Source organism: Belonocnema kinseyi, chromosome 10, assembly GCF_010883055.1.
Source record: "Belonocnema kinseyi isolate 2016_QV_RU_SX_M_011 chromosome 10, B_treatae_v1, whole genome shotgun sequence".
In the NCBI taxonomy this organism is placed as follows: Eukaryota; Metazoa; Arthropoda; class Insecta; order Hymenoptera; family Cynipidae; genus Belonocnema; species Belonocnema kinseyi.
Genome location: NC_046666.1, coordinates 63,840,077 through 63,856,220, shown reverse-complemented (window position 1 = coordinate 63,856,220; position 16,144 = coordinate 63,840,077). Strand labels below are relative to the sequence as shown.

At 29.8% G+C, this 16,144-nt stretch overlaps 1 protein-coding gene across 1 annotated transcript in view; it reads right to left on the bottom strand.

The window, feature by feature from the left end:
* Nucleotides 1–11,172: 11,172 nt before the first annotated feature.
* Nucleotides 11,173–16,144, bottom strand: part of LOC117182103 (zinc finger protein 1-like) — a 53,144-nt gene continuing 48,172 nt past the window's right edge. Inside the window, exons 8-9 of the mRNA XM_033375134.1 lie at nucleotides 15,279–15,444; nucleotides 11,173–11,590 (exon numbers count right to left, since the gene is read on the bottom strand). Of these exons, the coding sequence (XP_033231025.1) occupies nucleotides 11,397–11,590; nucleotides 15,279–15,444 (360 nt within the window). The 3' untranslated portion in view covers nucleotides 11,173–11,396. The remainder of the gene's footprint in view (nucleotides 11,591–15,278; nucleotides 15,445–16,144) is intronic.

Genomic DNA, 16,144 nt, shown 5'->3' with positions numbered 1-16,144 from the left:
AACCTGGATCCACTACTGCACTCCTGAGTCAACGCAACAGGCAAAACAGTGGGTTCCACCGGGCCAAAGTGCTCCGAAGCGTCCAAAAACGCAACAATGGGTGGGAAAAGTTATGGCCTCCGTATTTTGGGATGCACATGACATAATATTCGTGGACTATCTTGAAAAAGGTAAAACCATAACCGGAGCATACTATTCATCATTATTGGACCGACTGAAAATCGAAATCGCCGAAAAATGACCGCATTTGAAGAAGAAAAAACCGCTTTATCATCACGACAATGCGCCTGTTCATTCATGCTTAGTTGCACAAGCAAAATTGCATGAAATCGGCTTCGAATTGGTTCCTCACCCACCGTATTCACCAGACCTGGCCCCCAGCGACTATTACTAGGCAGTCTGATAAGTCCCTGAAAAATGAAACACGGATACGTTTTTTTGGCCAAAGTCTGTTTTATTTTTCAACATACTCTCCTTTTAGGTCGATACAGCGAGTCCATCGATTTTCTAACTTTTTGATACCGTCCGAAAAGTACTCGATCGGAAGGTCTCCAAAATACGCCTCAGTTTCAACTATGAGCTCCTCATTTGAGTAAAAACGCTTACCGGTGAGCCAATTCATCCTTTTTTGATGAATCATTTTCTTCTTGGTAGAAAACTTAATTTCTCTCTAGAAAATTCGTTTCTTAATTAAACATCAATTTTCTTCAACCAACATTTGACTACTCCATTTTTGGTTAAAATTTAATCTTTTTTTAGTTTAAAAACTTTAACTATTCGATTGATAATTTATGTAATTTCTAGAAGTCTTCTTTTTTGGTATTTTGTTTACAATTCATCGATTTTTATAGAAAATTTATCTTTTTGGTAGAAAATTCAACCTCAGCAGAAAATTAGTTTTTTTATGAAAACTTAATTGTTTTAAACGGAAATGAGACTATTCCATTTTGACTTAAAATTTGATCTTTTTTATTTTACAAATTTAACTATTTGGTTGAAGATTTATGTAATTTGTAGAAAGTTCGTGTTTTTTGTAAAAATCGAATCGTTTTTTTTTTTTGAAAGATAAAGTATTGAATTAAAATTTCATCTTTTTTATTAAAAAATTTAACTATTTGGTTGAAAATTTATGTAAATTGTAAAAAGGTCGTCTTCTTTGGTAGAAAATACAAGTCTTGTTTTAATTTGATTTTATTAGTAAAAAAAATTCTACTCTTTGGTTAAAAATTTATATAATTTGTTGATTCTTTGCCTCTTTTGGTACAAAATGTTAGTGATTGAAAATTCAACTATTTGAAAATAAATGTATGTATTTTGTTGAAAATTCATCGATTTTCATAGAAAGTTTATCTTCTTGGTAGAAAATATAACCTCTCTATAGAAAATTCGTTTTTCGGTTAAAAATTAATTTTTTCACCAAAATTTGACTTCCATTTTTGGTAGAAAATTCATTCTTTTTTATAGAAAATTCAACTATTTGATTATAAATTTATGTATTTAGTAGAAAATTCGTTCTTTTCGGTAGAAAATTGATCTTCTACGTTAAAAATTCAACAATTTGGTATTCTAAAATCTTGTCTCTCATGAGAACTAATGCAAATAAAATAAATGAAACGAAAATTCCGAGATTTTTCTCACTTGCTTACCATCCGACGCCCTGGAACTTTCTACAGAAACTCGACGCCATTCTAATTATTGAAGGTGATGTTGAACGAAAAGGGAATGCAACATTAGCGTCAAAGTAAAATAGCCTTTATTACATCGTGAAACGAAGAACAACAATTCTAAAACTCTATTATTGTGTCGTTTGCTTCACAGATTACGTTCGAAAGAATGTTAGTGCCCGCAGCGATCTCGGAAAATATAATCGTATATGTCTTCGTAGTACATCGATAACTTCTATCATGAATTCTGGTTAGCTTCTCCGTTAATCTTTCTTTTTTCTGACTTCTCGCAAGATCACTTATTCGTATCCTGCGTTATCGCTTTACATACGGCTAGATTGGATGCCAATACTGCATTTTTCCTGCAGAAAAAAAGGCACGAACTGGCGGAAAAGTCGGCCTAACTGTATAATATTTCATTTATTTATTATGGATGGAACTTCGTCACAATACAATATTTTCTTCTTATTATTTTTCTTTTATTCCACAGTAACAAACACGACACGTTAAGGTCGCAAACGCTTTTTTAAAAAGACTGCCAAATAGTGTCCACCGTATCGCCATTTCAAACTTAAAATTTACATATCTTGTAAATGTACATATATCTTGTAAATTTATTTTTATACAAATTATATAATAAGATAAAACGAGAAAAGAAGAATTAATGATAAAACTACAACTAAATGAGAGTCTTTGATTAGAGAGTATTACTTTATAGTTTCAATTCGATTTAGATTTATTTAAAAAGTATCGAATAATAATAATACCGATCCGCATTTTTATTGTTTTTATAAGAAAGTGGCACTGCCGACACTACGCGGCCAGCCTTAGTTCTTTTTATTTTTCTTCGCCCTTGAGTACGTATTGCATTACATTTCATTGTTATGTAAATCAAATGTATTTATGTATAATATATATTTATATATAATATATATATACCAATTTAGTAAATTTATACTTTATGTCTACAGCTATACTATGCTTTAATTACGCTCTAATTTCTAAAAGAAACGGTACATTATTGTCTGTCGTATCGAATATTTATATATACATTTTAATCTGGTACTTATGTATTATAGTCATGGAAAGCTCAATGGCATAACCAGTATTACTACGTGTACTATTTAGTGGAACACGATCACTTCAAAACGTCAAATCACAAATCAGATCATTTATATTTTTTTTTTTTTTTGAATAATTTTAAACATAATCTTTAGTATTATATTTATTTATTCTTGGGATCGAAGTGACCGTATCCGTCACAGTTATTAAACTCACTTCGTCGAATTATTTGGCAACTAGGCAAGCTCGGTCGTTCACGGAAGGCATCGCATGGTGCTTAAGGGGATTTATTTGAAACCGTTTTTCCGGCATCAGATTTTACGGCCAAACAGTTGAAGATTTAGGTCTTATTTTTGTGCTTGCGTATTATAAACATTATTTATTATATATTATATATAAAAAACCGCGTTAACATTTTTAAGAGAATGATATTTAGAATAAATTATTATTATAATTATTATTACACCATTAAGCCATTTCCCTTTCTGGGTAGGCGTTACTCAGTCGGTAGGGGAAAGGAGTAGTGTGTGAAAGGGATAGAGATTTTTCAGATTGATCCAGAATTCTCGTGCTATTTAAGTAAATAACACGTTCGTTCCGCAACACTGCTCCGACCCAGGTTGCTGATCAATCTCTCTAACAATCACCCCAAGCGAAGAACCTCACGAAGTCGTTATGTAAGGTTCCCCACTTGGGTCCATTAGTGGCCAAGGTCTTTCGTTTCAGGCGCCATTCACTCTACTGACACTCTTTTTATCAACTATTTGCCGCCATACTTTCCTGTCCTGGCATACTTCTCTAGCTTCTTTTATGTCCATGCATTTTTTCATGCAGACTCTCGTGATTCTGTGACTTCTTATGTCTCTTCTAACTAGGGTCTCATTCACACATTCTAACCATTCTTTCCGCGGTCTACCTCTGGGCACGCTGCCATTCACTTTACCTTGATACACTTGTTTCGTTAGTCGTTCATTTGGCATTCTCTCAACATGTCCGAACCATCTTAACCGAAGTACAAAAATTCGATCTAAATATTCAACTGTTTGACCCTGAAATTTAAACCCGTAAAACCGGATTCAAATAAATCTCCTCAAATCGTTGCTTCAACAATTGTAACAATTTCTTTAGGAATTACGGAATCACCAATATCGGCGCAAACAACAGCAGAACTGCATGGCTATTGCATTTCAAAGAGGAATTTTTTTCAGTTTCTGTCTCCTAATCTACATCAAGAGCCTCGATAGTCCTTTCGATAATTATCGATATTTAATATACAATTATATTAAACATCAATTATATTCAATTATCGATAATTATCTGTTGTTAGTCGTTCGCAATAAGAATCTTAGGATTCTATCAAATAGAAAGTGCGGCCTCCACCTTACCAAGTCAGAAGACTTAAATGCATTTACAGGAATATTGAAAAAATAGAAAAAAAAATTATGAAAAGGAGGAAGAGAAAATGCGAAAGAAAATTCCCAATTGAGTTTTATCGTTTCTCAAGAGGGAAAAAGTTCAAAGACATGTGGCAACCGCACGAGCGACCATTTAGTTCTATCGTATTATTATTATTATATTATAATTATATAAAAATATATTTCTTAAGTGTTAACACTAATATAAATGAGTATTATAAGCATATCTGCTTGTTCGTATAGTGTGGACACGATGCCTATCGCGGATAACCGAAGCTTCTACGTGAGGAAGTACAAGTTCAGCATTTTGGGCAAACGCCTTTAGGCAATTAATTAATATTTATATTTATATATTTATACTATGTGTCTCCAGAGCCCACCAAAGTTCCTTCATCGCCCTTCCAAATAGCCTCTTGAGCACTTCAAAATCTTCATTATTCAAGAAATTGACTAATATTCTTATTTCGAGAAAGAGGGTCGACAGAGAATTCAGATTGTTTTACATTTACTGCACATTTTTATTTATTGTATTGCGTAAATATTATTTTGGATAAAGTTCCGAATTGGTGAACATGACGATTTTATTTCACACTGCGTGTACTTATGTATTTTGACGCGCTTTTATGAAAATGATAGTGAAGATTGGCGACTAGGCGATTTTCATGGTGAAATCGCGGAAAAACCATTAAAAAATGTGTTTTTTTGCGTTTATCACAGCCAATATGCAAAATCTCGCAAAATGCTTCCGATATAAGTTGTAGATCTTACAGAAGTACATATTTTTTGGTGCGAGTGATAGTTTTCGAGAAAATTAGTGATACCTCGATTTTTATGAAAAAAAAAACCATAAAAATCATGCTCTTTCCGTTTTCGAGTGTTGACCGTCCCCCAGTGTCAGCAACCCATCTTATACGCGTAATTGAACCCGTTTCGTAAGTTTTTTCTGGTTCCAGTCACAGGGGTGCCTCCCCGCCCCACATGACGCGTGGGAAAAGGGACAGGGGTGTGACCTTACATTCTTTCTGTAACAAGTCACAGGGGTGCCTTGCCGCCCCCACGACGCGTAGGAAAAGGAGCAAGGGTGTGACCTAAGTTTTTTCTGGTTCCAGTCACAGGGGTGCCTTCCCGCCCCCCATGACGCGTTGGAAAGGAAGTCGTGTCTGAACTAAGTTATTTTTGTGACCAGTCATTTGGATGCCGGGGTTTTTTACGTTTATCTCAGCCAATACATAAATTTTCGCAAAACGTTTCTATAAAAGTTGTAGATCTTATCAAAATACATATTTCTTATATGATACATTTTTTTCTACGAGTAATAGTTTCCGAGAAAATCACAGTTATATCTGATGAAATGTAACAAATTTACAAATTTCAATGCAATTAGCAACAGGTCTTTCTCCACCATCCGCACTGATAGTACTTAAGGGCGTGTGTTTCTTGCGTGCAATATTATTTTCGAGATTTTCCTCGACGATCCGGGAAAGCAGCATTATAAACAATCAATCGATTTATCGAGAAACAGTTTCAGACCGCTTCTCATTTTGTAGAGAGGTCTGCATGCTTGCTTTTGACAGCAAATTCGAAGAGGATGGTCGCATTGGCGGTGTCGGTGAAGTTGTTGAAGTCGATGAGTGCAAAATCAGCCGTCGAAAATACGAGCGAGGACGTGTAGTAGAAGGATCATGGATTCTCGGAATGATCCACAGAGCACATTCCTACAACTATCGGTTGGAAATCTGTCCCGATAATAAGAGAGATCAGGCTACTTTAATTGCATCAATAAAAAAGGGACAGAAATCCACACCGATTGTTGGAAGGGATACATTAATCTCAAAGATCATGGATTTGTCCACAAAACCGTGAATCATTCCGAACAATTTGTGAATCCCGATTCCGGAGCGCACACACAAAACATCGAGTCATCTTGGCGGTGGTTGCGACGATTTCTCTCACGAGGAGTGCGTAGGAGCAACATTGCAGAGCATCTCTGCTAATTTTTGTGGCGGCGACGCGTAAAGAAAATAGTTGCTGATCCGTTTAAATAATTAATTACTAACATAAAAGCATATTATCCTGGCCACTGAATATACTTAGCAGACTATTATAAAAAAACTTATAAGGAGTATACAATCAAGACAATAAATAGAATATACTCAGAATTTCTAATTAAAATATATTTAAAAATCATAAAAGTAAAAAAAAAAATTTTTATTTAAAAATACAACAACAAAAAATGCTAATAGTCCAACCTTCCCGTGGTGAAAAGCGTGAGTAGATGCTCAACCGAAACCAATGGAGAATGCTCATTGTTTTTTTTTTCATAAAAATCGAGATATCACTAATTTTCTTGGAAACTATCACTCGTAGAAAAAAATGTGTATTTTTGTACGATCTACAAATTTTATTGGAAACATTTTGCGAGATTTTGCATATTGGCTAAGATAAACGCAAAAAACCACATTTTTAATGGGTTTTTTTCGCAATTTCACCATGAAAATCGCCGAGTCGCCAATTTTCACTATCATTTTCGTAATCAGCGCGTCAAAATACATAAGTATACGCAGTGTGAAGGAAATCGTCACGTTCACCTATTCGGAACTGCACCCAATTAATTTGATTGATTGCTATTGATTTTAAGTTGTTAAATGTAAACTTTCAATACAAAACTATTCAATTTTGAATATATAAATTTATATAATTTCATTGTTTCAAATTGCTCAATTTTCATTCTAATTTGAAATTATATTCGATTTTTAACTTGAAATTGAACAATTTTGAAGGAATGGATCGGAAACAGTTCAATTCTCAAAGCATTCAATAATATTTTATTTACAAATTTCCGATTGTTAATTTCTCAATATTTCAAATATAATACAACTTTTTCAATAAAAATTTCAATTTTCAAACAAATTTTTGGAAAACTATTAATTTTAGGAATAAAAATAATATTTAAAAATGTTAAAATATCTATATGTAATTGCAAAAATATTAAGAAAAGTTAACTAAATTCTTCGAAAAAGTGGAAGAAGTTACCAGTTTTTCAAAAGTGACTAAAATTATATTTAGCGTTAAAAAGTGTAAAGTTTATCAAACAGTTAAAAATTAGAAAAGAGAAAAGTAAAAAATTTGAAATTTCTAGTTCTCAAAAATGATTTTTTTTTATTTGAGACACTCAACACTAAATAACTCTAAATATAAAAATTTCTTTAGTATTTTAAATATAATACTTCGAAAAATTTGATAATTTAAAACCCGAAATCCTTAAAAAACTGTAGAATTTAAAGACGGAATTTTATCAATTTAAAGAAACTACGAAATAAATTCGATCCCGTTTTCACGGTCCAGTGACTACCCTGAAATATTACCTAGTCGAATTTTGTTATAGAAATAAGCTCATACTTTAAAAAATCAAATTTCTGAATACTAAAAGATCTACAATACAAAAAAATGGAAAGAAATGTCAAAAAGTTTTATTTTTTAGCCTGGTGAAAAGTTATATATAAAATAGTTCAAAACTATCAATCTTGAAAAGTCTGAGAATTTAAAAAAATCTCCCAAAGTTCTCCAATTTGTTTTCAGACACTCTAGCAACCCTAAATTATCTCGTTTAAATTATCTACTTTATTATTCGTTTAGTTTTTTTTATTTTTTTTTCTCTTTTTTTTGTAAGTTCGATGTTTGTTTCATTTGGAAGAGAGGTGAGAGGCTTCCGGTGGACTTTGGACCCACGATACGGTATCTAGTAATATTAATAACAATATCACTTATCACTTGTGGTACGTGTAAATAAAAAGACGAATAAACCGTTATAAAATACATTCTCGAGTATTATCATCTGTAGAGTATACTGCTTACCTAGGCGTCCGAACGAATAAATCATACAAATTGTAATCATATTATTTAATCGTACAGTATTGGAAGCATTTAATATCATACTTAGATCCTTACTAATCGGGCCTCGAATCTCGGTGAAGAAAATGTGTGCGAGCACCGGGTCTCAAAGGGAAAAAAAAGAGATAAAGAGGCCTCCAGAAAGATCTTTTCGGAATGTGCGTTGCGATTTCAAGAAGGGGCTGATTTCTTCAATTCATCAGCAATATTCGTACTTTTGATTTATTTCCTCTATTTTTCTTATAGTTATGTACTTTATTTTTATATAGTAATTCTTTGATTCAAGGGTTGAATATTTTACGTTGATCATTTTGAAGAAATCTGCCCAGAATTTATTTTCTAACTTTAATGTTAGTAATGCATAAGTACATAAGATTAGGTATTGGAAAGATGTTCTCGCATGGTTTTCACCGATCCACAAGGCCCTAGAACGGCAACTCTAACTATTATAGTCCTTTGGGCTGAGCTGAAGTAAACTCGTTTTAAGTGAGGAGGTGAGATTCGAGATTTTTCCTCCATTCTGGCAAACCGGGCAGACATTTTACAATAAGCTCTCTTTCCGGCCAGAGACACTCTCTCTATTATTTTCCTTCTCTCTAAACCTTATATCTTTACACCCTTCCACTTTTGGATCCGCTTTCTTACCCACGTGTCGACTTTTTTTTATTAGAATTCTAAAAAAATAAGCTCAAGGCTACCAAAAGCCTTTATCTCGCCAGGTTAAACTGCGCCACGAATAAAACTATAAAAGAAATAAAGAAATAGCGCGCTAAAATCATTCCATGACTTTAAAATGCTTTAAGCAATATTTAAGAACTTTCTTATACTAAAAATTTCTTAGAAATATTACTAATCATTTTTTTTTCTTTGTACTGATAGTAATTTTATCAAATTATTCATCTCGCTCTATATTTAGAAATATGCGGACTTGCAATATAAAGTATATCCTTTAAATACTCTGTAATTACAGGAAGCAACTGAGCAGATTAGATTTAAAAAATATTATAAAAATACTTGTATTTTCTTTGTAGAATGCCTTTAACTCTTCATTGTACCAACACCTTGAGTTAGAAATTATAATCTATTTCTAAGTATTGTCTATTTTCTAGATCTCGGTTTGATTTCAGATCAAGCGCCATCCATAAAATTTCAAAATATATCAACGGATTTCTTGGTATTTTATAATATTTCAAAGGATTCTATACAACTAAAAAAATTTATTATAATATTTTGATGCATTTTCGAAGAATTTCTTCACAAGAATTGATGGATTTCAAATATTTTCAAATATTTTAAGACATTTCAAAATACTTATAAAAAAATTGAAAATTTTTACAAAAATCCAAGGGATTTTTAGGGGGTTTATCGAATTTGATCAAATTTCTGAGGATTTCAGTAATTTTAAAGATTTTAATAACGTATTTTAATGAATTCCCCACGATCGCAAACGATTTAAATGAATTTCAAGAAATCTCAGATTCCATGTAACTTTGCCAGATTTGAAGAATTTTTATAATATTTTAAGGAAATTTCAACTAATTTATTCAAAAAATTGATGGACTTCAAAAATTTCAACAAATTTGAAAGATTTTAAGATATTGTAAAAAATTACAATAAATTTCAATACTCTTCAAGAAATTTCAACAGAGTTTAAATAATGTAGAGAATTTTACAAGATTTTATGGAACTTTCAAAAACTTAAAAAAATCCCAAAGTATTTAAAAATATTTTAAATCGTTGGAAATACTTTAGGGTACCCATCTTTAACAATTCTAAACAAATTTAAATAACCTGAAAACATTTTTTTTTTAATCATCAGATTTCTTGTAACATCACCAGATTTTAAGGGATTTTATAATATTTTAAGAAAAATTCAAATAATTTATTTACAACAATTAATAGGTTTCAAAAATTTAAAGAAGTTGTCCATATTTCAAGCTGTTTCCAAAGATTTTGAAAAACTTCGATGGTTTTAAAGAATTTTAAAGTTTTTAAAAGATCCCAAGGAATTTTTAAGAGCTTTAAAAAATCTTAAGGTATTTCTGAAGATTTCAAAGAATTGAAAATATATATTATCTTAAAGAATTCAAATAAGTTTCCAGAGATTTAAAAATTCAAGAAATATCAGAACTTATATAACTGCAGGGAGTTTTAAGGGAGTTTATAACATTTAAATGAAATTTCAAAGAATTTTTTCCCAAGAATTGAGTGATTTTAAAGGACTTCGAAGATTTTAAAAGATTTTCAAGTATTAGTTAAAAGAGGTAAAGTATTTAAAATGATTTTTAAATATTGAAAAGATTTAAGGGTGTTTTTAAAAAACAAACTTTTTTCAGAACTTTTTAAATGACTACGACGTGTTACATAATTTACGGACGACCCCTCATCTAAAGTGCAGATTAATACAAAAAAAATATTTAAAAAAGTGTGAAAAATAATATTTTAATAATATTTTCCGAGGCGCAGTCAACCTGAAATATAATAAATTTCTCATATTCCGTTTCTCCCTTTGGGGTTTTCTCACGTTTGGTAAAATTTCTCTATCCACAAGTGCAATATCCACAAACGCTGATCATCCTGACTGGATGTTTCGCCCTCCCCCGCGATTGTAACTAACAAATTTGTACATTAATTAGTTCTCCTTATTATTGTCATGGTATATATAATATCTTGTTAATAAAAATAATAAAATATTATGTATATTATATCATATATATATATATATATATATATAATAGATTATTGCATTATGCATTTTTGGTACCGTTACGTGTTTGGTTAATTTGTATAATCTTCAGCGAGCTGTGATTTACTTTGGTGTGAATCTTATTTCGAAAATGCATTGAAAATGAGCCACTGTTTGGTTCATCGTTGCAAGTTTCGCGGCTTTTTATTTATTTATTTTATATTATTTTACCTCGGTCTCGCTTAACTGGGGAATATCCATCTTAAATATAAAAAGAATAATGATTAAAAAAAAGAAACTCGCTCCTGGCTAAATATTATTTTGTAACTCCTCCGAAGCTAATTTTCTTTTAAAAGTAATTGCCCAATTTTGGAAATTGTAGACTTTTCTGGGAAGATTCAGAGGAGCTTTTTGCCACGACAGTCTTCAATCCTCCCGACATCCTCCGGCTTTGAGGATTTGCGAGGTGCTTATAAAATTCAAACTTAAATGCTAAATCCTGAACAAAGTGATGCGTGTGTCCGGCGACGAAGTTTTCTTTCTTTATTTGTTGTTTTTTCTTTCCCTTGTTTCGTTCCATTTGAAAATTACCTTTCGCTAACCGGTGACGCGTAAAAGAAGGTCCGTACGTACTTAGCTAAGTGGGTGGGCCTCGTTTTTGAGAGCGATTTGGTACTCCTATTCTCTGTAAGGTTTGCAGTAAGAGTACCGGTGGTTCATGTGTTGGCTGTAGGAGCCAGAATGAGAAAAGCGCTTGAGGCACTTGGAACACTGGAAGGGCTTTTCGCCACTGTGCAGCCGTTTGTGCTCAGTCAGGTGATGCTTGTGCTTGAACGCCTTTGGGCACTCCTGGCACTTGTAGGGCCTTTGTCCTAAAAAATAAATCAAAACTTATTTCAGAATATCTAGATAATATTGACAGGGCGTCTACTTGAATTCGAAACAAAATTCCCTGAAATTTTGAGGGGTTTTTCCACGTATTTCAAGTTTGTCCAGGTCTAATTTTACCACAGTAGGAAGCAATTTAAATATTTTTCATTTTTTTAAACAATCGATTTAAAATACGTATAACGTTTCGCGATTTTATCATGAAAAAATGTTGTTTTTTCAATTTCTAGGGATTTAATCAGTATATTTAATTTCGAAAGCTTTGTCAAATTATATTTCAAGATATTCCTAAATATATCAGTAACATCGATTAATTAAATAATTAAAGAACACTCAGGGTGAGCGTTTTAATCACAGAACAAAATTCCCGATTTTCCCCGGTTCGCAAATATTTTTCCCGGTCAATAAAATGTAAAAAATCGAAATATAAAGCTAAACAGTAAAAGTACGAGTAATACAAAATAAACAACAAACTAAAGCATTCAAAGAGAAACTCTTGAATTTTTAACTTTTTAAATTGAAGTTTAAAAGTTTTTAAATTCGAACATTTTCTATTGAATTGTTCAATAATTTACACGTATAACTGGAAGGTACTAACACTTTTCAACTGAATAATTTTAAGTTTAACGAATTTAAACTGCAAAATTCAGAATTTTTAACATTCATAAATTATAGAGTTCAAAGATTTAGATTAAGTTCCAAAAATATATATCCAGGTTAACATTTTCAATATTCTAAATTAAAGAATAAATTAATGAACTTTAAAAATGGTCAAAATTATATTATTCGGTTATTTTAGGCCAATAAATATTTTAAAATTTACATTTCTTTCAACTTAAAAGTTCTTAAATTAGAATTTAAATTATTAATTTTTAATAGTTTAAGCATCTTTGAAAAACATTAAAATTTCACTTCAAAATCTTGAGAAATCTAAAAGTAGTTTTAAATTTTTTCAAATTTAGCTTTATTTTTTAAATTTGTTCAAAACTTCTCTTTAACTTTAAAAATTAATTGAATTTATCCTACAAATTTTTAAAAATCCTGCGAATTAAAAAAAATGACCTTAAAATTTGAATTTATAAATAAAAATTGAACAATTATTATTTTTAGAAACAATTAGAGTAATTTTAAGAGATATTCGGACGTTTGAAAAAGATTAAAAATTAATTTAGAACTTGAAATAATTTCAAATAATTTTAACGAAGTGTGTTTACCGAAAAAATTTGGTTATGCGTAACGAAATTTCGGTGCAAATACAACCTAATTTAAAACAAAATGTAGATTTTTGCAGTTTACAACAAATTTAAAGGCTTTTTAAAAATTTTGAAAGGCTTCCAAACGAATGAAAGCATTTTCTCTAAATTCCTAGGAAAATTGAAAATGATTCTTCAATTTGAAAAATTATTTTAACAGAATATTCAAAAAGATTTTAAGAGAATTCCAACAGTATTTAAAGATAACCTAGGAAGAATTTAAGGATTTTTTTTAAATTTTAAGATCTTCTAAAAATTGTAGGGAACACTTTATTCAATTTAAAATATGTTTAGAAGTTCTGAAATTTTTGTTCAAAAATTATAAGTCAAATATTGCTAAGTATTAAATAACTATCCTTTTTCTTAATATAAATGTGTTTAATTAATGGATTAAAAGTGGAATAATTTAGACTGAAATAATATTTTTAATTTAATAAAAGCCTTTAATTACGAATTAATTACGAATCTGGAAATTCTTCAAGTTTCAACGGATTTAGAATCGTTTTATCAAATCAATTATTTTACAGTTTTTAATACTTGTACCGATCCATTTTGAAAATTATTTATTGATATTTATAGTTGATAAAACAAAATTATTTTTTATCAAAAATTTGCAACTTTAAACGTTTTTAATTTTTAATTGTTTAAATCTTCAAGACTGCACGTTCAAATTCTATAAATTAAAAATATAAGCTTAAAAATAAGAATCTAAAATAGAGAATTTTTCAGGTAAAAGATTGTCGAATTACGCATTATAAACTGAATATCATAATTTAAAAAAAATCAATTGAACCAATTATTTAATAAACTGTCGAAATCAAATTTGGACAGATTTTTCTTCTGAAAATTTGTAAAATTCCCGGTCAAGAAATAAATTCACTGTCATTTCCCGATTTCAGAAAAATCCCGGTCATTTCCCGATTTTCCAGTCCAGCGGCCACCCTGAACTCTAGACACATATTTATTACTTTTCAAGTAAAACTCTGTTGTATTTAACCAAATAGTTGCATTTTTAAATTAAAAATATCAGTTTTTTGCCAAAACTGGAATGGATCAATTTTTAGTTTAAAAAACTAATCATTCAATTAAAAAACAACCAAAGTGATGAATTTTGAACTGAAATTATGAATCTTCAACTAGAATAAATAAACTTTAAACAAAACAAAAAAAGAATTTTTAACAATAGTTTAATGTTCAACCAAATAGTAAAAATTTCAACCAAAAAGATGAATTTCCAACTCGAATAAATACGAAAAAACATTTTTTTTACCTCAAAGACGATTTTCCAACAAAATACATTAATTTTTAACGAAATAGTGGATAATTTAACTAAAAAAGACAAATAGTAACCAAATACTTGAATTTCGAACTAAAAAATATCAGTTTTTGAAACCAAAAATGAAATAGTTAAATTTTGAGTAAAAAAAAATTAATTTTTAACAAAACTGATGAATTTTCTACCAAAACAGACGATTTTTCAACAAAAAATGGAATAGTTATGTTTTTAATTTAAGAAATTAATTATCCACACACAAATGTAACCAAAGTGATCAATTTTTGCCTAAAATTATGAACTTTGAACTAAAAAAATGAATTTTCAAACAAGATGATTAAGTTTTTACCAAAAAAGACGATTTTTCAACGAAATACGTGAACTTTCAACGAATTAGTAGAAGATTTATTTTTACCAAAAAAGCGGAATTTTCAACTAAGAATAAAAAATTGGCAAACAAGAATGGAAGTTTAATTTTTAGTTAAAAAAATAATGTTTAACCAAAGATATAAATTTTAAACTAAAATAATGGAATATCCAACTGAAATAGTTCATTAGAATTTCAGTTTTAAAAAAATTCGATAAGAAAAAAATAATTTTCAAACAAAGTGGTGAATTTTTAACTAAAATTATGAATCTTCAACTAGAATAGTTGAATTTCAAACCCAAACATGAATTTTTTAGTAAAATGATGAATTATCAATTAGAATAACTAACCAAACAAAGGAATTTTAAATGAAAATGATTTGAATCTTCATTCCACAAAGATGAATTCTGAAAAAATGCAGTAGATGATGATACTTCAACAATTTTTTTTTTAATTTTTAAAGAATAACAGTTGAACGCAACAAAAAAAAACACTTCAACAGGAATTGAATTTTCAACTAGAAAAGATTTTTAAATGAAGATAAGATTGCAACAAAAAAACTGTTAAATTAAACAAAACAAAATTAGAATAGTTATATTTCAAGTTTAAAAAATGAATTTTAAACCAAGGATAAAACGAATTTTCAATAAAATAAATAAATATAGTAATACAAAACCACTAATGCCAAATTAAGATTTTTGTTATTCATGAAAATTCCAGGTTTTCCAGGTAGGGTAGACACCCTGATAAAAAGAAATCGAAAATAATGTTAAACTTACCGGAATGTTCGTACTTATGTCTTGCAAGAGAACTATGTTTTGAGAAGGTTTTGTCGCACTGATTACAAAAGTATATGCCTTCTTGTTCCATCTCGGTTGTTGGAGGTATCTCTTGCTGAATTATCGTTCTGTCAACTTCGATTTTCACTGGTGTTTGATTTATACTCTGAAAATAAATAAAATAATTTAACTAAAAGTCAAATCAAATATTTTGAACCAAACCCTCCAAATATTAAATCTCTGAATTTTCAAATTTACACACAATGACGTATTTACGAAAAAGCAAGTTATGAAAATAGAAAAAGAGCGACCAATTTTTGTGGGCTACAAGGTAGTTTAGAATTCTTTAGTATTACCAGGGTGGTCGCAAAACTTCATTTTCGAAATTTCCAGCCTTTTTCATGCGCAATTTTTTTATTTTACCTGGCCATTAAATAATTAAATATGAAAATTCTAATCTTGTAACATTTTTATCATAGAATCTTTTACAAATGGCTTAAAAGATATTTAAGTTTAAATGCATAAAATTCTAATTTATTATTCTCAGGGCTGCCATAGCCTAATTTACTTGAAAAAAGTGACAAAATGACTAAACCTGACTACTGATATTTTGAATTCAAAAGAATTCGATTATTAGGACTTGAAAACAATTCAGGTTAAATTCAAATGAATCGAAATTTTTTTAAATTCCATTGATTTCAGTAAAATTGGATTGCATTCAGAATAATTCAAGAAAAATGGTTTTAAAAAATTCCAAGGATTTCAAAAGGATTTGATGAAATGTCTAAGAATTCAAGGTGAGTTTACAAGCCTTCAGGATGAATTTAACAATTTAAAAAAATCCAATTAATTGGGCTATTTTCTAA